A 25,611-nucleotide genomic window follows, 5' to 3' on the forward strand; every position below is an offset into this window, starting at 1 on the left:
AGTTCTGACCCAAAAAGAGGTTCTCCCTTAAAGGCCAGTGATTCCAGAGACTTCTTGGACTCACTATCAGCCTCCAAAGTTTTTAGCCAGAGAGCTCTCCTAGCTGTCACCGAAATGGACTACACCTTCAATGCCATTTTAGCGCTCTCTTCGCCAGACTCACAAACATATTCAGCTGCACACTTTAAATTCTCTGCTAAAGCAAAGGCTTCTGCATCAGGCTGGAGATGAGCACATAAGGTATCCGCCCAAATCATCATGGGTCTTTGAACACAGCAACCCCCTGCACAGGTAAAGCAGTGGTCTTAGACAACCTAGCAACAGGTGCATCCACCAGAGGAATCTTTTCCCACAATTTCACATGCTCCTCCGGCAAGGAATATAGGTTGGCAAATCTCTTAGGCATAAGGAGCCTTTTATCAGGCGTCATCCACGCCTCCCCAAGCAGGTCTTTGATGCCCTCATCCGAGGGAAAAGTAACCGCATCACTGCATTGTTTCTTAAATACACCCTGTTGCGGTACCATATCAACATCAGTGAGATTCAATGCCTGTTTAACTGCCAGTATCAAATCCTCAATACCAGGGACAGAGGACTCAAACTCCTCCCTTTAGTCCCAAAACATGTCTTCAGTACATTCACCCTCCTCCTCAGAGTCTAAATTAGGGAGAGGAGGTGTGGATAAAGGGTGCCTGGGAGTAACCACCTCAGGAGCCTTGGGCAAACTGCTCCATAAAGACATTCATTTTGTGGACACTCTGTGCAGTGTCCCGCATAACCTGTAACAAGGCAGGGTTCCCTTGTGATGGAGTAATAGAGCCCACAGAAGGTTGTGAGGGAGAAAAAGGCCTAGGAGACTTAATTAGCTCATCTCTCTGCCTATTCAAAGCCTGCACCAAGGCAGTCATAGACCTCCCAAAGGCAGTCGCCCACGCAGGTTCGGTCTGCTCATACCTCTGAGCTTGAGCCCTAATGGGCACAGACTCACATGCAGGGCACAAATCCCCATGGTCCCCAGTTAATTTAATTCTGCAAAACCGGCAGTCAATTAACATGACAGACGCTCCCTCCCTAAGAGCAGCAGTACTACACCTTTCTGTCATGATATAACACACAGTTCAAGATGTCGGGCTGTACAGAATAATATACCAGTGTACTTATCTGCCTGCGCTGCTGTAATGGATCGCAGGGAAGGCGCTGCACAGAAGAAACTGTTCACTCAGTTCCGCAATGTAAAATCCTCCTTCAGCTCCGCAGTTTTTTTAAGGTGGCAATCATTTACACCTCAAAACCAGTATGATTTTGCAGTGTAAATGATTGCCGCTTAAAAAAAAACATGGAGATTTCTTACCAAGTCTCTCACTTTCTGTTTTGGAGCCCTCCCCCTTTCAGCCGCTCCTACCAAGTGTTTCTTCTCTCTTCCAGTGTCTCCTCTTTGCATGGGACCACTTGAAAGTGTCCCGCTGCACTGGAGTCCTGTAACAGGCATCAACTCCAATGGATTTCTGCCTGTAAGCCCGGTAAAATGGCGGCGCCATCGCAGGTGTCAGTCACCCATGATCCCCCCCCTAAGCAGGGAGCCGGCTCAGGACACTCCCCAGGGCCCAAGATACCTCCTTTTGTGGAGATCAAAGCGATGTGCAGAGAGAGCAGACAGCGGGATGCGCTTCTGTCAGCCTATGTTGCGTTGTCAGAGACTTCACACTGTAACCTCTAACTAACAAAGCTACTATTAATAAAAAAACAAACCCTTTGGGCTGTTTCACACAGTACGGTTCCTGCCGCACGGTGAAATCCCGTACGGTCAGGGAGCCGTGCCGCACTCAGCAGTTGTGAATAGACACTATTGTGTCCATTCACACGGGACGGCCACGGCCCGGCCGCACGGCTGCAGCCGGATCCCCCCACTGGAAGGGACGGCTGCCGGGCTGTGGCCATCCCTGCCATTATAAAATTCTGAGTGCGGCGCGGCTCCCTGACCGTACGGGATTTCACCGTGCGGCAGGAACCGTACTGTGTGAAACAGCCCTTAGCTACTCTAAAAAACAGCTGCAGCTTGCAGGCAGTCAGCATAACACCCACTCCAGTGGGCACCTAAAACGAACTGGGGAATGCTGGGATGCAGAAGGGAGGAGCCTGCCTCTCAAAGAAGTTAGCATAGGTGCCTGGCTCCTGTGCACCCTCCTACATCCCATGGTTAGCTGTGTCACCAGGATGGACGACAGAGAAATTTTAATGTTTGGCACTTTTTGGAGCATTGGACCATGCTTCTAAAGCAAACAATAGTTATCATACCATCCAAAATTGTAACAGCTGAGTCAGGACAAGAGGGCATGACCATGTCATGAGGAGCAAAGTACGTGCCACTGAAAGGACATAGAGAAATGCTAGAACAGGGATAGGCAATTATTTTGGCCGGGGGGGCACTTAACAATTCCAGTAAATATTTGCGGGCCACACCCAAAATTCATATTATTCCACACGGTATGAGCTCAAATTCTATATATAGAAAAACAGGCTTGTTTTGTAGGGTGCAGCCAGCCCATAGCAGAGACAAGAGGAGAGCAGAAACTCTGTCTCTCCTCCAAGCAGCCTCCATCCACACGGCACACACTGCCCAAGAACCGCCTCCTGCAACCCTGCACAGCCTGTGGCTCAGTTCACTGAGCCTTCGGCATCTACCTAGCACACTACGGGACAGCTGAGCCGTCTTTCGACTGCCCTGCACTGCTCTACGGCGCTGACGACTCAGCTGTCTCTCAATTGAGTCAGTGCAAGTGGAGAGCCGGGATATGGGGAGCCGCTGTGGAAATCCTGGTTAGCTGCCCCCATGTGGAGTGCAAAACATGTCTTCAGCGGCACCACAGGCCAGTCAAAATCGGGTTGCGGGCCGCAGTTTGCCCACCCCTGTAGTAGAACATAGAAAAGTGTCATATTGACCCTTTTTTACACTGCCACACACCAATGGCAGGGATATACCTCCCCAACTGCCAAGCAGATCAGGGCATTGCAGTCCCAATCATGATGGCGAGACAGAGCCCTCAAACAGGAACAGTTCTACCTAATTTGGGTTAGTCGGGAGTTAAGCATTTCTAGGTGTTATTTCATACATGTAACCAAAAGAATCAAAAACTTACAAAAGTCACACTTAAAGACAAATATCCCTTCCATCTCCTGCTTAATTGAAGTCATAAATAGAATATAAATTGAACATTTCATAAAAAAAATAAGCAGTAGATTTAAGGAAACAAAGTGTGCGGCCCAAACTCTTCGGTGGGAGAAATTTTAAAAGACCTTTACACATGTAGCTTCCAATGTCCATATTATCCTCATCAATATTCTCACACTTGTTATTATGCAGTTTACTTTGATACATGTGGTCAATATAATGCTGTGCACAAGTCACAGGAGAAGGCTTCCTTATATACCTCCAATACAAACCTTACTGCAAATGCAGGAGATAACCACAGAGATCACTGCAATGAAGGGACTAGGTCAGTGATGGCTAACCTCGACACTCCAGCTGTTGTTGAACTACACATCCCTGATACAGTTTTAATATTTGGCCATGCTTAAACTAATGCAGGGCATGCTGGGATGTGTAGTTCAACAACAGCTGGAGTGTCAAGGTTAGCCATCACTGGACTAGGTATACAAACAACAGGTAATTTACTGCTGCAGTGCATGTAAATGAGTCCAAAAAATAAAATAAAGATGTTTTATCACAGCTGCCAAAAACCTGATGTACGATATTCATATCTACATATTTAAAAAGGAATAAAGTGCTGGAACTAATACTTTTATTCAACTTCAAGCCTGTACTGTTAGTCCTTTTACGGTTGATGACCTTTTGAAACCACAGTATACAATACACAGCGCTATATAACCTCCAAAGTATTAATCACAAGGTCTGTAAATCATTTAATCACAGACAAACGTATAGCTGCCTGGAGTTTTATAATACACACTAAGGAAAGCCTATTACATTTCTCTTTTTATTTTTTATTTTTTTTTAAGGTAAAAAATAAATGTAACATTTGTTCTATACATCCTATTATTTAAAACAGATTTATGCACATTAACGATAGAAACCACTTCTGGGAGCTAATTAAAAACGAAATCTCAGCTTTACAATTAATTTAAAGCCACCATAGAATGCGGAAATTCTGAATGTTATTGTACACAGGTTATAGGCATGCAGCATATCAATTAAATTCATAGAATCTTGTTGGTCCTATTCTGCAAATAAGACATTTTAACCAAAAAGTTGCAAGCAATATGGAATTATCTGTACCACCAATGCTCACCCTGAGGAGGACAGTAACATAAAAATGCATTGGTGGCATGGAGACTGGAGCTACCAATTTTGCTTAGGTCTACTGTGCCATAAGGATTACTTGTTCCTTTGAAAGTAACAGAGTTTGAGAACCACTACCATATACTATAACACTGTTTTCAATGCACACTCAAGCTGGATACACACTATGAAATTATCTTTCCAATCTTGCTGGTTGGAATGAAAATCTGGTAATGTCTGAACCAAACTACAAGAAACAATTTTCTCTCCAAAGATGAAAAATGGACAGAAATGACCAGATTTTCATTCCAACCAGTCAAATTGGAAAGACATTATAGTGTGTATCCATCTTGAAGCTGGGTAACACACCAATAGATATATCTGCTGGTCAATTGATCTTCTGATAGATCTACAGACGGATCGGGACTGACATTACAATCAGGCCCATTGAGCTGTCAATCACCGGTGGCTCCTGGCACGGCTGCACGATCGGTTGGCGGAATGCCTGTACACACAGTACGATGCGCCGATATATATATGCACAACCGACGCGATAGATCAATGAACGACAGCGTTTACAGATGAAATGTCAATATATCAGCCAGTGTGTATGCAATTTAAGAGTGATATATATGACTGAGTACATGTGGTTAAAAAATATACTAAATATCTGGACTGTTAGTGCACTTTGAGGACCATGGTTTGGAACCCCTGGTCTAGGAGTCTTACGGCCCATACAGCTGAAAGCTGCTCAAAACACCAGGTTTGAGTGTCTTTCAGCTCAAAGCCTCCCAGTTTGTAAGGCCCAGCGATGCAAGCTCCGATCATCATCATCGCCAGGAAAGCCGTTCATCTCTGCTTGTGTAACCAGCAGATGAGCAGCTCTGGGGATGGCTTTGCATAACGCAGCCCCCCCTGCTGACAGCGCAGTGTGCATACACACTGAGCTGCTTTCCCCCCAGTGATGACAACAGTCATTGCTGTCCATACACATTGGGAAAAAAATCAACCAGTGTGTATGGACCTCTAGGCTGAAAATTAAGCAATAGAAATGATCAAAAATAAATAAACTGGTTATGTTTATTATGTGTTACATATAATGACACTTAACACACAATATTGATATTTTATTGTAAAATCACTTTAATGTGTATCTACATTTTTAAATAGCATAAAAAAGCAGTTTCAAAGCACCTTAAATTACACTTCAGATAATAAGGTGCTAATCTGGAAAAACAATTATTGATATTTCTTTATTGACAAGGAATAAACCTGAACAGCAAAAATGAAAGAAAATTACAAGCCAAAACATTCTTCTATTCCACGGTAAGGAATATTCCTGATTCTAGAGTCAGGATACAAGAAATTGCCTTAAGTTTTATTACTTTCAGTCATTGAAATGTAACATTTTCTGTACATTACAAAAATACTAAATGAATTCCAACTCTATCGAGTTCTACCTATGAGACAGTTTGCTAGTTTTACACACCAGGCTCCGCCAGTTCCATTATTCTGTAGAAATGACTTTCCTGTACAGCCTGTATGAAGATGTGGGATTCTTATTTTTATTTACGGAAGCGTTTGAAGAGAGGGTGCACATGCTTGCTGTTTGCGCCCTTGTTACGGTGACTATATTCCATATAAACCGTATTGTCTGCTCCAGACATAGAACTCATGGCACCAACACGCCGCGCCAACTGCAGAGAAAAAAAAAAGAGAGGATGTAAAAACCAACAGAATGCTTTACCGGGATTTATTTTTTGCCAATTAAGTTCTTCATGAAGCAGAACTATAAATTTTTAATAAATATAAAAAAAAACTTTTGTGTGTGACTTAGAGATTGACTGGACTTCTGGTTACAGTAATTTCCATATGTTCTAGCGGCTTAAAAAAAAAGTTCACTGATTGACAATATGTTGCCATTTCTTCCGAAAGACGGAAAGTGATACAGCTGCATACTTCACTCAGCATGAGCCTAATAAGATACGTCATATATTTTGATACGACCAGTAACAAATCAACTAAGCTTCTGCCTTAATCAGAACCATCGCTAAAGTAATGCGTAACTGTACTCAGTCCTCACATTCCAGTGCCAAATTTTCTGTATATTCATAGGTTTTTTTTATTGATAAAGTAATTAAGACGAATATTTCTCAATTTTTTTAAATCTTTAGAAATGGTTTCTCTAACCATAATCTTATGGTGCCCATACACGTGAGATGGCATGCGATTTCGATAAATCGCCATGACAAATCACATGGATCGCATGCCATTGCATGTGTCACCCGTCGCGATGCGCTGCCCCACCGGTCAAATCTTGCCTTGATAGATCTTATGTGCTGGACATAATATCTATCGCATTGCATGTGCGATCCCATGTGTTTTTTTACCACATGCGATCTGCAGTGGTGGTGTAGCGGAGCTGGCTGTGGGCAGAAGGAGGACTGGCGGGCAGCGGAATTTGAAAAAAACATTTAAGAAGACTTAGCAGCCCACTGATTGGCTGAGCTCTCTGATTGTCAGTGGTTGTGTACTCCCGATGTGTCTGTTCACTTCAGCCTTGCAGCTCAGCCGATGCCACAATATGGGATATATTCAATTAAAGTCAGATCCATTCCGACATACATTTGTTGGAATGGATCTGACAATACCTATTCATTTGTGCGTCCAAATCTGGGACCGGGTGAGCAGCAGCAGCGGGAGGACTGCGCCAGTTGAGCAGCAGTAGCACGACCGCCGCTGCTGCTGCTGCTCACACAGCGCCAACCTCCCCGCCTCAATCAGACTTTAAAAGCGGATTGAGATTGCCGGAAATGGGCCAAAATCTGCCAAATTTGGTCAAAGCATTCCAACCTGTCTAAAAAAAAAAATGTTTTCAGACAAACGGCAGTTTCTGACGACTTAATTAGACCACAATATCGGAATGATATATAGGTGCACACTGGCTGCACATACTGCCAACAAATTTAAATGCAGGCCCAGTATGGATGTCTGGCATTACATATTAAGCGGCCGATGGTAAGGGTGTATAGCTTACCTAATCGGATGCTCTGTCATCGCCGCAGCAGATAAATATTTAAAGTGTGTGTACCTATCCTTACATGTGTGGAAGAAGCAGAATATACACGGAACATATATACAGTACTATTCTTACATGTGTAGACTTAGATCCAAACTCCCCAGCAACGATTTCCTCCTCTGCATCGAGGTCAGAGGCCGCCAACACTTTCTGCAGAAGCTGCTGCTGGTCTTCCTTGGTGGAGAACCCCAGATCCTCCTCTTCCATCCCAGCGAGTTTTGTAATCACCTAATCCAAAAGCAGACAGCAATCAAAACCTACGTCTGCTGAATAGCCACATGCACCAAGTACTTTATATTATATGAGGTGGATAGATTGTTCAGAACAGGGATTAATAATACCTATTCTGAGTGAAAACCAGAACAAATTAAGCACTCGAGTAATTAAGATGCAGAAATCTTACACACATCAGGTGCTTCCATCATGAACCTGATAATTAAGCAAACCCATAAGAATTATGTTAAGTAGAAAAATGCAGATGAGAATTCCCAGTTGGCAAATACTTAGGCTATAAAAACATGCCTGAAGATAATAGTATGTACCATTTACTACTATTACTGAAGGGGATACTTGGTCACTATACTTCATCTAATTAAGGAGAAAAAGGGGATTTTTGGTTCTTACCTGTAAAATCCTTTTTTCAGAGGCCAAGGTGGATGCTGGGGATGTGGGTATTCCGGGCACCAAGGAGTAGAAACTTCTTGTGGCTAGTGCAGCCCCAGGCTCCGCCCCCCTAATACCCCTTCCTGTCCTCAGAGACCAGTTTTTAACTTTAACAAGCCGAGGAACAGGTATAGGAGAGGGGAACCATTCAACTTTTTGAACATTCAGTCAACAGAACACTAACTGTGAACTATAACTAAGTAACTGCAAGGTTTGGAGCGGTAGGGCGGGCGCCCAGCATCCACCTTGGCCTCTGAAAAAAGGATTTTACAGGTAAGAACCAAAAATCCCCTTTTTTTTTACGGCCAGTGGTGGATGCTGGGGATGTGGGACGTCCTAAAGCTGTGTCCCTAAGGGTGGGACCGCTCCCGAGCTGCACTGAGGGCACCCCTGCCAAAGGCCGCATCGGCCGAGGCGAAGGTGTCGAATCGATAGAATTTGATGAACGTGTGAGCCGAAGACCACGTGGCTGCCCTGCAGATGCTCTCCGCCGAGACCCCTGCCCTCAGGGCCCACGATGCCCCCACAGACCTGGTGGAATGCACCCTTATCGAATGCGGTACTGGTCGCCCCGCCAACAAGTACGCTTGCCTTATGGTAGACCTTAGCCACCTAGCCAATGTGCATTTTGAAGCAGGCCAACCCAGCTTCCGGGCATCAAAGAGAACAAAGAGAGAATCAGACTTCCTTATCTGTTCTGTTCTGGTCACATAAATTTTTAGGGCTCGGACAACGTCCAAGGAAACATCGTTATCCTGCGAGTCCGTGGTTGTATTGTACACTGGAACTACTATTTCCTGATTTATATGAAATCGGGATACAACCTTTGGGAGGTAGTCCAGTCTAGTTCTGAGAACTGCTCTATCTTCATGAAAGATAAGCAATGGGGCCTTACAGGAGAGAGCCCCTAAATCTGATACTCTGCGTGCCGAAGCAATGGCTAGCAAGAAAATGGTCTTCAGAGTGAGCCATGAAAGAGAAACTGATTCCAAGGGTTCGAATGGAGCCTTCATCAAACTTTTTAGCACCAAAGTAAGATCCCATGGGTTTGCTGGTGGACGTATGGGAGGTTGTAGGTGAAGAGCTCCCTGTAGAAATGTATGGATTGTGGATGACGTAGCGATCTTCCTCTGGAAAAGGACAGAGAGAGCCGACACTTAAACTTTCAAGGATGAATGGCTCAACCCCATGTCCAGGCCTGATTGTAAAAATCCTAGGACCCTATCCAGCCTGTATATCCTTGGGTTGAACCTCCTGGGCTCACACCAAAGAAAATACCTTTGCCAGACTCTGTGGTACACCCTAGCTGACGATGGTTTTCTTGCCGCCAGCAGTGTCTTAATGACTGTAGGGGGAAAACCTCTCCTGCTCAGGATCGACTCTTCAATAGCCACCCCGTCAAAGCCAGTCTGGCCAAGTCGGGGTGTAGGCACGGTCCTTGTGACAGGAGGTCTGGCCGGAGGGGCAATGGAAACGGTGGTGCCCTGGCCATTTGTAATAGGTCTGGATACCATGATCGTCTCGGCCAATTCGGGGCCACTAGGATCATGGTCACCCTCTCTCTCTTGAGGCGTCGCAGTAGCCGGGAGATTAGAGGAATTGGTGGAAATGCGAACACCCTTTAAAACGGCCAAGGGGCTGATAGTGCGTCTACCAGACACGCCTGTGGGTCCCTTGTTCTGGCTCAGTACAGGGGGAGTTTTTTGTTGTGTTTTGAGGCCATAAGGTCGACCTGTGGCATTCCCCACTGGCTTGTCAGGATTGTGAACGCTTCTGGATGGAGGGACCATTCCCCTGAGTGGATCGTCTGCCGGCTCAGGAAGTCCGCCTCCCAGTTCAACACTCCTGGAATGTATACTGCCGACAGGGTGAGTAGGAATTTCTCTGCCCATAGGAGGATCTGGGTCACTTCCCGCATGGCTGCTCGGCTCCGGGTTCCCCCTTGATGGTTCACGTACGCGACCGCCGTCGCGTTGTCTGATTGTATTTTGACTGGTCTTCCGTGAAGAAGGGTTCCTGATTGGTCGAACGTCCGGGAGATGGCCCTTCGTTCCAATACATTTATTGGTAACTTTGCTTCCTTTTGTGACCACCGGCCTTGGAATGACTGATCCAGGGTCACAGCTCCCCAGCCTATCAGGCTGGCATCTGTTGTCACAATGATGAAATTGTGGCTTGCAAAGGATTTTCCCTTCCTCAGATTGTCCGACAGCAGCCACCACTGTAGAGACTGTCTGACTATGTTTGATATGGTGAGGAACTGTCTCTTCAAATCCGTATGTGATCGGTTCCAGCGAGACAACAGGGTCAGCTGGAGTGTTCGGGAGTGGAACTGTCCAAATTCTAGCATCGGAAAAGTGGATACCAGTTTCCCCATTAGTGTCATACAGAGATGTACTGACACTCTGCGTTGTGTCAGAAACGCCTGGATTTGTGAGTGAATGTCCTGTATTTTCTTCTGGGGAAGAAACACTCTTTGGGCATCTGTATCTATTAGTGCTCCCAGATGTATCATGGTGGATGAGGGAGTCAAGCTGGATTTCTTCCAGTTGATTATCCACCCGTGGGATTGGAGCATGTCCAGAGCAATCTGGAGGTGGGTCTGGATTTCTTCCTGTGACTGTGCTACTATCAGTAAATCGTCTAGGTAAGGAAGAATTCGAATGCCTAGAAGGTGCAGGCGAGCCGCCATTACTGCCATGACTTTCGTAAACACCCGGGGGGCTGTTGAGAGCCCGAACGGGAGAGCACGAAACTGAAAGTGGCGATCCAATATTGCAAATCTGAGAAATCTCTGATGCTCCTGTTTGATTGGAATATGCAAATATGCATCTTGTATGTCCAGTGAGGTCATCTGATCTCCTGGTTCTAGAGTGCTTAGAATGGAGCTCAAGGACTCCATCCTGAACTTGGGTACCCGCAGGAACACATTCAGTCTCTTGAGATTCAATATCGGACGGAAGGACCCATCTGGTTTGCTGACCAGGAACAGATTCGAATAGAATCCTGTCCCCCTTTGGGAATGTGGAACAGGTATGATCACTTTCTGTTCCAACAGGGTTGAGACTGCAGTCTCGAGGGCTACCGCCTTGAGCGGGTCCAGTGGGAGGCCTGTTGTAAAGAATTGTGTTGGGGGTCTGGAGCAAAAGGTCAGAGCATACCCGTGCGATATTAGATCCAACACCCAGGAGTCCGATGTGGAACCTGACCAGGTCTCCGCAAACTCCAGAAGACGGCCCCCCACCCATGGGACTTTCTTGGTGTACCCGGCGTCAGGCCGCTGGCTTTTCAGCCTGTTTTGGGGCCTGGCGACGAGCTGCCCAACCCTGTTTGGGCTTGGACTTCTGCGTCTTTTGGGAGGACTGTTGTGACCTAGTTGGCCAGGATCCTGTATAATGTGATCTGCCCCTGAAGGGACGAAAAAAACGAAAGGCCTGTTGCCTTGGTTTGGAGGTTCCTGTGGGCAAAAAAGCAGACTTTGAGGCTGCAATGGAAGTGACAATCTTGTCCAATTCCGTTCCAAAAAGAATGCCCCCCGTAAATGGTAAAGCCTCCAAAGCTTTCTTGGAATCATTATCGGCCTTCCAAGATCTAAGCCAGAGGGCTCTGCGTGCGGCCACTGATACTGCAGAAATTTTTGATGCAAAGATTCCCGCATCCAATACTCCCTCACTTAGGTAGGAACTAGCCTCTCTAATATTGTCCACAAAAGACAGCAACTCAGATCTTTTAGTCCCTGCTTGAAGGCCCTCCAAGAGCGCATCTGCCCAGTGTGCTATAGCTCTGGTTGTCCAGGCAGCCGAATAGCTAGGTCTAACTGCTGCCCCTGCATTAGCGTATATGGACTTGAGAAAAACTGATCCAGTTTTTTATCTACTGGATCTTTCAAGGATGTTACATCAGGTATGGGCAGGGCCGTTGCCTTAATTAACCTGGTGACATGGGCGTCCACCTGAGGCGGATCATCCCATTTCTTGTGGCTGTCTGGTAGAGGATAAAAGGAAGGAATCCGCTTAGACACAAGAAATTTCCTATTTGGATGCTTCCAGGCTTCTTCAAACAGATTATCCAACTGCTTTGACTGAGGGAAAAAGGCACTATCCTTCTTTTTGCGTTTGAACACTGGTTCGGTATCTATGCCCTCTGCAGCAGCCTGTGTATCTGGCTCCTTTATGTTGAAAGTGAGCCGTATCAATTTGATTAGGCTATCTACTCTGGCCTGGGACATATGATCCTCAGTATCAGCGCCCACATCATCTGCTACATCAATAGCGCCCCCGTCCTGTTCGTCTCCAGTTGTATTATCATCATCATCTGTGTCCTGTAAAAGAGGCTGGGTTGCCTCACGTCTGGACGGTCTATTTGCACTAGACCCTGTCAGAACATTTTGTAGTGAGGATGAAACCTGCACCAAACCCTGGACTGACTGAGATAAACCTGCTACCCAAGCAGGTTCTGGCTGGGGCTGGACTTGGGGAGCCGGTGCGGCAGCGGGGTTACGTGACGCTGCCAGCTGGGAAGCTAATTCCCTCATCGCAGAGGACAGGTCTGCAGCCCAGTCCGGTCTGCAGGGAACATCCGCATTGGGTTGCGAACTAGGTCCCGGCTGAGAGCAACGGTCACAGAGGCCTACGTGGTTCTGCTCTGCACTAGCAAAATTTTCTTTGCACACTGTGCAAGTATATGCGTGCAACACTGGAGCGGGACCAGGCCTACGGGATTTCCCCTTTGCTGACATGATGTGTGTATGTATCCCAGTCAATTAGTAACCTGAGTTAACTAAGTACACCAGTAATATTGTGTGTGGGAATTGTCAGTCACTAAATAAAAGAATAAGTGAACTAATACTGCGCTCTCTGTCAATACTACAGAGAGAGATGTGGTATATGAATACTCACATCAACATAACAAACTGTGGAAAATAACAAAGACAGATAAAGTACACTGCAGTATATTCAATCCCCACACAACACATACACACAGGAATTCGGCACTTTGTTTCCTACACCTTCACCATATAAGTGAGGTGAGGATAATACAACCTGTCACTGATAACAGTGGAGGCAAAGGGGGGCGATTTCTTAAGCTCCTCTCCGTTTAGCAGGCAGGCAGCAAGTGAGCTAAAATGGCCCCCGCTGTGACACAGGGGGGAGGAGAGGAGCGCTCGCTGCGGGAACCCAGGACAGGCCATTGCCGCGAGCACGGGGGCGGAGTTATCTTGTAACTCCGTCCCCTCCTGGAACCACCAGCGTAACTCGTTCTCCACAGAGAGAGATGCTTATGCAGAAAACCCTGGTGGTCTAGCGGTTTCTCAGCATGAGCTGAGTACTGCTGCCAGGCCTCCGGCGGCGCCCCCTCCGCCGGCGGTGTGAGCCGCGATATCCAGCTCCCCTCAAAGGGGAAGCCGCTTACCTGTGCTTCTCCCGGCCGCAGCTCCCTCCAAGTGCCTGAGGTGTCTGGTGTGAGCGGCCGACAGGTCCGTCCACCAGACGCCGGGAGAGGTCTCTGCCGTCAGCCGCAGCAGCGCTGCGAGTCTGACGGCTGTGTAAAAAAAAAATATATATATATATTTTAAAATAAAATGAAGTTAACTAGGGCAAAAATTGCCCTCTCCTTAGCGTGGTGCCTGTTCCTCAGAGCACCAAGGAAAAAAACTGGTCTCTGAGGACAGGAAGGGGTATTAGGGGGGCGGAGCCTGGGGCTGCACTAGCCACAAGAAGTTTCTACTCCTTGGTGCCCGGACCTCCAGCCCGGAATACCCACATCCCCAGCATCCACCACTGGCCGTAAGAAAAATGTAAATACACTGTAAATACACTATAGGTTACAGTGATAAAGACACAGATTTTACATACAGAGTAGACTGATATAGTATACTATATCGATCACGGTGCTGGTCATGTAGTGTAGTGTGTATGTGGTACTAGTAACACAAATTCAATTTCTGGCGCAAAGTATGTGGAAGAAGCAGTAGATGGCTAAACATGCAGAGATGTCACAAGTGACAGTGATGTCTAGGGGACAGCGAGTTTAAAGTGAATCCTGAAATTACCATAAGAAAATTCCTGCAACTCATTGGCATAACATCTATCCATCCCACATGCATTGAAGCTGTTCAGATAGCACTTGATGAGCTAATTCCCTATAAAAACTGGACAGACACACAAAACCTTATTCAGGTCTATTCACTTCCCCACGCGTTCGCATGGGGGTGAGCAATGTTTTTGCACATGTGCGGCCGCTTGGAGCGAGCAATCACGGCAAATTGCTTATTCGCTGTACCAAGAACACCTAGCAGTGCAGGCAGGGGGCAATGGGCTGTGCCCATGGGAACACAGTGTTTCATGGGTGTTCCCATGCTAATGTGGTCGTGACACGAGTGCGGGCAGCTGACGTCCTGTACAAGGTAGCTGCAGATCTAAGACACCAGAGTGTGTCTTAAATTTGTGTGCACCTTAGAAATCATTCGATGGTTGGCGACCATCGAATAATTTCCTCCCCGCATGCAAACTGCAGATGGATGTTTATGCTAAACATCCATTCGCACACATGCCAGGGGGATTCGTAGTGCAAAGGGGGGCAGCATTCGTGCGGGTGGGGTTTAAACCACAGGAAAAGCGGCAAATTTCACAGCTTTGCGTGTGAACCTGAATAAGACCCACAGTCATTTTATGAGGCAAAACAAATAATCCTGAGATCGTAGCTCATTATTTCTTTAGGGCAGTGGTTCCCAACCCTGGTCCTCAAGTACCCCCAACAGTTAATGTTTTCCAGGTCACCCAGCAGGTGCACTCATTATTCAGACACATTTTAAAAGATCCACAGGTGGAGCTAATTATTTTATTTGTGTTTCTATGTGAAGAACTGGAAAAAAGTGCACTGTTGGGGGTATTTGAGGACCAGGGTTGTAAACCACTGCTATAGGGATCAGGACATGATAAATAAGTAAGTGAGTCAGGCAGGCCTATAGGACACTAGTGAGCAATGCCTCAAGGATGTCTGTTATGCTGCGTTCTCATTGCCGCCCCTGCAAAATCCCAGGTTTTTCTTGCCGGATTTTTGGCGGGGCACAGAGCTTCTCAGCTCTACAGACCCCCTTCATACTGCACCTCAGACCCAGGAATTTCCCAGGTCTGCCCCTTTCACACTGCTTTCCATGGTCTGCCTTCCAACAAGTGTGTGGAATTTGATTGGATGTTGGGAAATTTGTACAAATTGCTGTGATTGGCTGTTTAAAAACCAGCTTTTATTGGCTGGCTGTCTCATATCACATGATTACATCCCCCAATGAACTTGCTTTTTTTGCATTTTGTGAGAAAAACCCGGGTCTGTGCTGTTCACACTGCCATACACCGGTGTATTACCCAGGAAAAACCCTGCAAAAAAACAGTGTCTAATTCCCAGGGCAGAAAAAAGCCAGGAAATTCCTTTCACACTGAGACAGGACACAGGAAATTACTGCTTGCCCTGGCAAATACCCGGGTTTTTGCGGCAGTGAGAACGTGGGTATTATTACCCCAAAACAGATACCTCCATTAGGGTTTATAAATCCCTAAATGTGAAATAAACCTCCAAAATTTACCTTAAAGCTGTATCCTTGATCTACGAGGAATCTCTGTCTTTTGGTGGAATAGGCCATTTCCTGTGTGTCCTGAGACACCAGAGAGTAAAAGAAGGCATTATACTCTTCAGCGACCATTCCTTAAAGAAGAAAGCACAAACACTCTTTATATAGGGTCCCCTCATTGCTTTCCAACAAGCAGTGGTTAAGGACTAAAAATCATTATCGCTAAAGGTTTCCGGAACAGACATGTCTCTAAATTACAACAATCAGAGATTGAATTCCACTTAAGTAGCGCAGCAGATACATGTAGATCTCAAGAGATACATCTTGTAGTCTTGCTGGGAGGATATCCATCTTAGCCTGGAGCAGAGCCTGTTACCCAGGATGACGGCCACTGCTTTCATGCGCTATTTGAATGGTTTTCCATCAGTAAACTTGTCTTGTACCCAGATACGATTGGAGTATTTTTATTGTGATGTTTTAATTGATATTAAAACTGTGCTTCACTATAAATCGATTTGTTTTTCTCCCTATGTTTTAATGCCTACAAGATGTATCTATTGACAGCTACATTCCTCAGCTGCGCTAGTTAAGTGGAATTCAATCTCTGTTGGGATTTTTGGTGAAAGGGATAAGAGGAAGCCTTTATTTTTATTCCACCCTATAAGCTGCGGTTTGCGCACTTTACTCGATTTTTCACATCTTTTTGTTTGAGTTATGACTCTAAATTAGCCACAAAATGAACTTCCGCACGGCTCCTGAAACACTTCAGCAGAAATGAGTAATGTGTTAGAAGCCTTCACCTAACGTCATGGGTTCCTGAAACCTAGGAGGTCATTCTGGTCCCTACTCACCATTGGGAAATTTTCAAAGGTGAGAGATGTTTGCCGATTGGGCATAATGATTTATGCGCTTGGTGCGAGCGGCCACAGAGAATTTATTATTCAGCACTGCGGGTGGGGGCCGTGGGGTAGTGAGCCATCGTTGCGCCCTTGGGAATGCCCAGCGATTCATGGGCATTTCCATGGTAATGCACCAGTAACGCAGGTGCAGGGGGCGGGCCCTCTTCCCGTACATGGAGCTGGCAGATGTAAGACACCAGAGAGGGTGTTATATCTGCGTGCACTGTAGAAATCATTCGATGGTCGACGATCAAAGGATTTCTTACCCGCACGCAATCTGCAAATGGATGTTTATGCAAAACATCCAGTCACATGCATGCAGGGACATTTACGGTGCATGCGGCAGGCAGTATTTAAAGGACACGTAAAAGTGGCAAATTTCGCAGCTTTGCATGTCAACCAGAATGAGGGCCCTAATCTCAGCTGAAGACATAATTAAAGTGCACACATTAGTAACCACACTGATTTGCTTTACTGTTCATCATTGCAGGGATTCTAATCTAAAACATAAACAGGGGTGAGCAATGTCCGACACCCCACAGAGATCTTTGGTACAGCTACAGACATAACAATGCAGCTTGGCAAAGGAAGTGGTGGGGTTATGTCCCTGACCCTTCCCCATACAGCTCTGTTCTTGTACTTCACAGCGGTCTCCACTGACAGCAAACTGGTGACCTTTTGTGAATGGGAATAAAACCATTATTCAGTTCTAAATGGGGAGGCAGATTGTGGACACTTATGCTGATGATAGTGAAGAGGTCAACAGCATATTGTCAACTATAGTTTCATCAAAATAAAGCTGCATTTTAACCGTTGGAATTGCAGACTGATAAAATGCTTTAGAAAACATTTTTTGGCTTTAAGCAAAACGTATCAAACCTGTGCAAATGAACCTGAATGAAAGATACCAGGGTTCCCCATATAAGTATTTTAAAGGGACCCTTCTACAACAGCGTTTAATAAACAAAAATAAAAAATCTGAAAAGTAAATTTTGTAATTGAATGTTATTATACACTCATACAAATTAAATAAAAACGCCAATACAAACAGAAAAACACGATTACACTAGTTTATGTTATGCAGAAAAGCAGGAGAAATGTGTAATGCCTGTGCATAAATCAGAGAATTCCATAGGCAGTGCTAGGGATGGCGGGAATGAATTATGCTGCAGATGGGGCCCAGCGGGATGCACTGAATCAAATTCACCCTCCCACCCTCACAAGGTAACAAAGTGATAATGTTACAGGTCGTGAGAAACGTTCAAGCCAATTAGCTGTACTCAATGAGTGAGGGAAATGCGTAGGCTTGGCGCTGTGATCGCACCTCATCACCCAACTTGCCAATTCAAAGCTGCAATCTGCTACTGTTACAGGGAACTGTGTCTATGTAGCGGTCATTTACAGTGCATCCGGAAAGTATTCACAGCGCTTTACTTTTATGCACATTTTGTTATGTTACAGCCTTATTCCAAAATGGAATAAATTCAGGTTTCCCTCAAAATTCTACATACAGTACCCCATAATGACAAAGTTAAAGGTTTTTGGAGATTTTTGCAAATGTATTAAAAAAAAATTAATAAAAAACAACACACTACGAAATCATATGTACACAAGTTATTCACTGCCTTTGCTCAATTTGTTGATGCACCTTTGGCAGAAATCACAGCCTCAAGTCTTTTTGAAACTGATGCCACAAGCTTGGCACATTCATCTTTGGGCCATATTCAATGAGAAAAATTTGCCGTGCATGGCGAGAGATTTTTTCTCTCGCCATGCACTCGCCCTGTTCCGGAGGGCTCGCTGCCACTCCTGCTCCCACTATTCAATGTGGTTAAGACTCGCCGCCACTCGCGGCGAGTCTTAACCCCTGCAGCGGACGAGCGTCCGCGAAAGGGAACCGGGGGACGGTGGCAGCCAGGGAGATTAAAGTCTCCCTGGCTGCCCCAGAACATATGTGGAGGGGAGGAGGGCTCCCCCGGGACCCAGGCAGCACAAGCTGCCCCCCCCCCTATAGCCAGCGGGGGACCCAGTATTCACTGCACCTGATCGTGCATATGTAATGATCGGGTGCAGTGAATATATGAATATCTAATGAGCGGCTCGAGAGCTCCGGCCCCCTGCTGGCTGCTCTGTGTAAAAAAAAAAAAAAAATATGTATATATATATATATATTTTTGTTTTTTAATTAAATATATATTCATGTGCTATAAGCACATGAATAAAAATAACATGCTCCTTCACAGAAAAAAAATCCTGATTTTTTTACACCAAAAAAAAAAAAAAAAAAAAAACCTTTTAGTTTCAAAGTTCACATTCCAGTTCTCCATAAAAAGATGGAGAATTGCTACACGGAGAGACACGGCGAAAGTCACTTAGAAAGACGGCGAAAATATCACATTGAATAGGGTAGTTCACTTTTGGAGAGCAAAATGCTCCTTCCAACGCGAAAATAGCACAAACTCGCCATAAAACACGGCAAATTTTTCTCATTGAATATGGCCCTTTGCAGCACCTCTCAAGCTCCATCAGGTTGGATGGAAAGCGTCGGTGCACAGCCAATCAGATTCAAGTCTAGGCTCTGGCTGGGCCACTCAAGGACATTCACAGAGTTGTCCTGAAACCACTCCTTTGATATCTTGGCTGTGTGTGAAGGGTCGTTGTCTTGTTGAAAGATGAACAGTTGGAGGTCAAAAGCGCTCTGGAGATGGTTTTCATCCAGGATGTCTCTGTACATTGCTGCATTCATCCCTCTAATACACCAGATACAGTAGTTCAATTGTTGTCTGATCGGACCAGAGATTTTTTATTTATTTTTTTTAACTAAGGAGTGGCTTCCGCCTGGCCACTCTACCTGACTGGTGGATTTCTGCAGAAATGGTTGTTCTTCTGGTAGGTTCTCCTCTCTTCACAGTGGAATTCTGTAGCTCTGACGGGCCCTTCTCCCCAGATTGTTTAGTGTAGTTGGCCGGCCAGCTCTAGGTGGTTCCAAACTTCTTCCATTTAAGGATTGCCATTGTGCGCTTCAGCAGATATTTTTTTGTATCCTTCCCCAAATTTGTGCCTTGAGACAATTCTGTCCCAGAGGTCTACAGACAAACCCTTTGACTTTATGCTTGGTTTGTGCTTGGACACGTACGGTCAAGTGTGGAACCTTATATAGACAGGTGAGTGAGCCTTTCCAACTCATGTCCAATCAACTGAATGAAACAAAGATAGACTCCAATTAGGCTGTAGGAACATCTCAAGGATGATCAGTGGATGCACCTGAGCACAATTTTGAGCTTCATAGCAAAGGCTGTGAATACTTATGTACATGTATAAGTCTCTTAAAAACTTTTTCACGTTCTCTTTATGGGGTATTGTGTGTAGAATTTAGAGGGGAAAAAAAGTGAGTATTCCATTTTGAAATGAGGTTGTAACATAACAAAATATGAACACGTGCTTATCAGCGGCATTTATAGGGGTAACTCAGACCTGATCACATGGCCAGTGTTTAGTTAAGATGCCCGCCCACTAGAGTTAAATCCCGCCTTGTGCATTAATGTGATCGCTGTGCAAATGCATGTGTACGGCTACACATCAATTCACAGCCGCGCGAATATGACCAAAGCTCATTGCAACAGTCTCACCATCTAAACATTTTTAAACTGGGCCCCAGTCATCGCAGGCTCATAGTAGCCAGAGACTTACTGGGCAGCTGCAATGAAAACAGGCATATCTGGCCTGTTGCTGGCATCATACACCCCCCCCCCTAAAACCATGCTTACGGTCTGCACACTCAACGTGCGATTCCAAGACACCTACTTCCTTGCGAACGGTGTGTGAATAAAAATACAGTAGCAGGATTTCAACGCAGCATGGCCTCACAACTATTGCAAACCCTTACACATTTGCAGTGTATCGATAATGATCCTTTTATGCAAATTCGCAGTTGTGCAACCAGGTCTGAATTGGGTCCTATGTACTAAAAGTGCCGTACCAGTCCTGTTCTAAGTGAAACTATTTATTGAGAGCAGACAACCGGATTCCTAGTTGTAATGGAACTACAAATCCCTGCATGCTTTACAAACTTTCCCATTATGTTTAGGACATCCACTGATGGGATACTGAAGATTACAGTATATACATTAGGGATTTCTTGTCAGTACAAGAGAAATTTTACATTAGTTTTATTTTGTTTTATGACTATGCAGCCAAGTTCTTGTTACCAGTGGGAACTGTTAGATAATGGGAAGACAATGGGGGAGCAAGTGTAAAAGAAATCACACTTTACCTTTTTTTGCTCTTAGCACACGCCCCAAGCGCTGGGCTTCCTGTCTGCGAGACCCTCCATGTGATGATATCTGGATCAGTACATTGGCTTCAGGTAAATCAAAGGATGTGTCTCCGACCTACATCATACAACAGCTATTTAGTATGGAGCAATCTTTAAAGCAGTGGACTAATTTATTGTTTATCTTAATAGTCCTCTAGTTAACACAGCCTAAATTACCCTATAAAGTATAGACTGTTAGCTGTCGACCAGGGCCCTCTTACCTTTTTGTCTGTTATTGCCTAGACTTCCTCACTATTTTGTGCCAAACGGAAAAGCACAACAGAATAAGCTACAAGTAACTATTGATAAATAAATGACTCCAGATTGGACTAATCAGCATTTAATGGGCCCCATACATCAGCAATTAATTGTGACAATCCTCCGTTCTAGAGATGATTGTCACAATTAATCTTTAATGTGTGGGCTCGCCCTTTTGGCGATCCCAATCAAAAATTAATAGGGATCACCAATTGATTGCTGAATCAGATTTTTAAACATGTTTAAAAATCTGGTTTTATTGGAGTATCATTTTTGTATGTGTGGGCATTCTAACAGGAAAAATCTGCCGATCACTGAAACAAATCTGTAGTGTGTGGGCAAGTCAAATAGATTGAAGAAACAATTTATCTGGGAAAAAAAAAAAAAAAAAAATCACTGGATCTGAGAAGCAATTAATTATGATCGCAGGTGTATGGGGCCCAATACTCATTAGATTTACTTACCTTTGATATAAAGATGGTGTTAATTTTTGGATTGTGTTTAAAATTTTGTAGAATTTGCATTCTCTCTCCTTGGGAGGTTGGACCATAGATATAGGGTCTAAGAAGGAAGAAATTACATGAACCAGATCAACATAAAATGTGTTTTTCAAAAATCTTACTTACTTTAGAGGCCGCTGAAATGAACACACAAAAGTTGACGGTAGATTTACCTTCAATCTACCAACAATATAATACAAAATAAAAAAGGCTGCAGGCATGTTAAATTGACTTGGTACACCCATTGGCTGCAGTATACTAATGTGAACCTGTTACCACAAAAAAAAACAGATACCTACAGGTAGAAATGTTCAAATCCCAAAAGTCTAAGGGGGATATATATCAAAGCTTGGAGAGAGATAAAAAGATACCAGCCAATCAGTTCCTGTTATTTTACAAGTAGCGTTTGTTAAACAGCAGGAGCCCATTGGCCACACATTGCTGTCGCCGGCTGCGATTCAGGTAACCATTCTAAGCAATTTTGATGCTGTAGTCAAAATCACTTAGAAGAATCGCCCCGTGTGTATGCGGCTTAAGAATGGCATTACAGTCTGACCATATTCGGTCACCTTCATGAATATCCTCATTATATCAGCTTCTCAGCCACCTGAAATATAGCAAACTATGTTGATGAACATTTTAGGCTTTATGCTCCTTTAACCCCTTCAGTGGTGTTTTTTTTTTTTATTAAGGAGTGCTCCCCACTGGGCGAGTTTTTTATGGGGAGCACTCCCTAAAAAAAAAACCAACACACTCTCCCTGGGTCCGGGCAGCGCCGCTGAACTGTGAATCAGCCACTGCCCGGCCCTGCTCCACGCCACCCCGTCCCTGGCAGCCGGCTTGTCATAAGCCGGCTCCGGACAGGACAATACAAAAGCCGCAGGGGAGGGGGGAGGAGGCGCCGCAGAGGGGAGGGAGCCAGGCAGCGCTGAAGCTGCCTGAGATCAATGAGTGAACTCGACAGCGCTGCCTGGCTCTAAACTATGGCAATCCCGAAAATGTTCCGGGCTTGCCAGACTGGGCACTGAGGCACAGCCAGGAAAATTCTCGGTATTGCCACTGAAGGGGTTAAAATCGACATTTCTGCAGAAAATCCAGCATGGAGGCCACAGAATTTCCAGACACTGGGGTGGATATACAGTAAACATAACATTTTTATAAAAGGAACTTTGAGCTCTTTCATTGCCACTCACACAGAACAAGGACTGTGCCTAATAACATTAAGTGTCACTTTGTATAATCTACATTTGGGCTTATTTAAAACAGATTAAAAGCTTTTTCTCATCTAGGATCTGAATAAACTAAAATGGTGCTATTATGAGTGCCAATAAATGACTTTCAGTGGACACACAAAATACAAATACAAAGAATTTTTACATATTCTTTTCATGGACAATGAGTCCAAAAGGTATATGTTAATGAGTGAGATTTGCAGATGCTATGTTGTTGTAATTTAGAATGATTTTATAGGCACCTTTCACCTGCTCAGTATGCAGAACGGGAACTCTCTAACAGTGATAACACATATGAATGGCTCTAGTTCCCCGGTCCACAGTGTCAGCTGGGCAATGATGCCTGTATAGCAGGACTACTGCCCAGTGAGGTCATTGCACAATGCTCCATATGCAGATGGCCTCCAACAACTGCTCTTATGTGGTCGCAAGGTCTAGAACATAGTATGGAGGTTACCGCGGCTACATCTATCAATTACACACATAGAAGGTAAAGATGGCACCACACAATCAATTTCATGTTATGTCAAAGTTAATGTCTAAATACCAGCATTTTAAAAATAAAAAAAATACTAAATTACTACAGCTTGCAGGTGACTTAAAAATTAGGAACCATATTACTTTCTGAAGCTAATGGAGTGAAACAAAAAGATAATGGGGGCATCAAATCAAACCAGCAAATGGGCAAGGCAAGCAGTGAGAAAAGACTGAAAGGGACAGTGAGGATAAAGGGTAAAGCCTGGTTGATGGGTCTACAAATGAATGGGTTCACAAAGGTTGCAAAGGTGAACTCCTCTCTTAAATTGGACCTTTGTCTAGTCTCACTACAGACAGAATGCTGAGCGTTGTATGAACAGCGAGCTGGCTCAGGAAAGTGCCGCAAGAGGATAAAGAAAAGGAAGTAAACAGACTGCACATCTACACAGCAGGAAAGTACAACTTACGGAATAAAAGGGGATCACTACAATACCAGGTTTGCAGTGTATGCCTAGGAATCATCATCATTAACAAATTAGCTGAATAAAGGAGTTGTGAAGCGCGATACTACATTGTGAATGACACAAAAGTTTGAATGAAATAAAAGCTTCCTATCCACTGCCAGCAGGATACAGTGAACCTAAGAAACCCCATGAAGCCGGTACCTCAAATAACAAAGCGACTATTCACATGGCTACAGACCCTACACCTCATTGTAATGCAGGGCCACTTACTTGTTCAGCCTGATGGCATACTCCTTCAGTGCAAACACATTGTCTGCAAACACAATAATCTTGTCATTCCGCCGCTCATGGAACTTAATCAGGAACTGGCAGGCTCGAAATTTATTTGGGTTCATGGTGTACAACAAAATTCTCTTCTTTGTTTTTATGGCAACGTATTCTCTGTAAAACTCGGGAGACATAGGGCACCAAACCTGGGAAGGGGGGAGTAGAGAGGGAGCATGCAGTTAGTGTGGAAATCCAACGTACATTCTAAACACGCATTCACTGGTCTAACACAGAACGGGCTGAATAGAAACAGTGGCCATCCCCTCATTGATCGTACAATACAAGCAGCAACATCTCATTTAACCACATCAACAGGCTTGTCTGTAAATAAAGGCCTCTTATTAAGGGGTTGGAAGCTTGCATGAGTTTATTTAGAACAGCGGTTCACAAACTGTGGGTCTGGACCCCAAAGTGGGTCCCGACCTTCATATAATGGGGTCGCGACTCCAAACTGCTGACTATCAGGCTGATGACTTTACTAATCTCAGTCAGTGATTCAAGGATTCTGACAAATCTGTTGAATTTTCTGTTATTTTAGACTCCTCCCATCATTTTGTGCCTCCACAATGCTGCCATGTATGTGCTGTCTGCTGACTACACATGTGAGGTGATTACCTTCTGCAGTAACTTGCTGGGGTCCTGACATTATTTTTATGGTTTGATAATGTCAGAGCGAAAAAGTTTGAGGACCCCTGATTTAGAACATAGAAAAGGCTATTTATCAATGAAAGAAAAAAAAAAAAAAAAGTGATTTTGGTTCTGAAGCAAACAGCTGAGTCAAGACAAGGGGACATAACCATGTCATGAAGAGCAAAGTATGTGCTACTGAAAGGACATAGAGAAGTGCTAGAACGTAGAACAATGTTATATTGCCATTTTTTTTTTTGACTTTTACACACGCCAATGGCAGGAATACACCTCCCCAACTGCCAAGCAGATCAGGGCAATGCAGTCCCAATCATGATGGCGAGACAGAGCCCTCAAACAGGAACAGTTCTACCAAATTTGGGATGGTTGGAGGTTACGCGTGTCTAGGTGTTATTTCATACATGTAACCAAAACAATCATACATACATAAGTCACACTTAAAGACAGATATCCCCTCTGTCTCCTAATTAATTGAAGTCATAAATAGAAATTAATTTTTTTTTTTTTTTTTTAAAAGCAGTAGATTTAAGGAAACAAGTGTGCGGCCAAAACTCTTCTTTGGGAGAATTTCAAAAGACCTTTACACGTGTATCTTCCAATGCTCTCTGAGGAAGCTGCCAATGGGAGAAGGTGGAGAAATGTGTCAGTTTGGTACCAGGACCCCTGATTATACCTCCTGTGGCAAAATATCGTAAGGGCGGGCTCCAGACAAGGTGTGGTGGAGTATTAACCAGCTGGGAACAGTCAGACAGGAATCTATCCACAGGTGGCCGTTTAGTAAAGCCTTGCATGTTTTGGCAACACAAGAAGATTGCAGTGGAGCGGTAACTATTTAATGAATGCCAGTATTGTGCACAATTACTCAAACACCTACTAACATAAGGA

The 25,611-nt window shown here is 44.6% G+C and overlaps 1 protein-coding gene across 4 annotated transcripts in view; it reads right to left on the minus strand.

The window, feature by feature from the left end:
• Positions 1–5,359: 5,359 nt before the first annotated feature.
• The window catches only part of ERCC3 (ERCC excision repair 3, TFIIH core complex helicase subunit), a 44,618-nt gene continuing 24,366 nt past the window's right edge, over positions 5,360–25,611 (minus strand). For 3 of the 4 annotated variants that reach the window (XM_083153670.1, XM_083153669.1, XM_083153668.1), the window contains exons 10-15: positions 24,022–24,224; positions 21,543–21,639; positions 20,779–20,896; positions 15,622–15,740; positions 7,452–7,604; positions 5,360–5,994 (exon numbers count right to left, since the gene is read on the minus strand). In XM_083153670.1, coding sequence (XP_083009796.1) covers positions 5,863–5,994; positions 7,452–7,604; positions 15,622–15,740; positions 20,779–20,896; positions 21,543–21,639; positions 24,022–24,224 — 822 coding nt within the window. In that variant the 3' untranslated portion in view covers positions 5,360–5,862. Of the gene's footprint in view, positions 5,995–7,451; positions 7,605–15,621; positions 15,743–20,778; positions 20,897–21,542; positions 21,640–24,021; positions 24,225–25,611 lie in introns of those variants that run through there. The other variant, XR_014450797.1, reaches the window with a different exon arrangement.

Source organism: Crinia signifera, chromosome 7 (genome assembly GCF_055691185.1).
Source record: "Crinia signifera chromosome 7, ASM5569118v1, whole genome shotgun sequence".
NCBI classification, from domain to species: domain Eukaryota; kingdom Metazoa; phylum Chordata; class Amphibia; order Anura; family Myobatrachidae; genus Crinia; species Crinia signifera.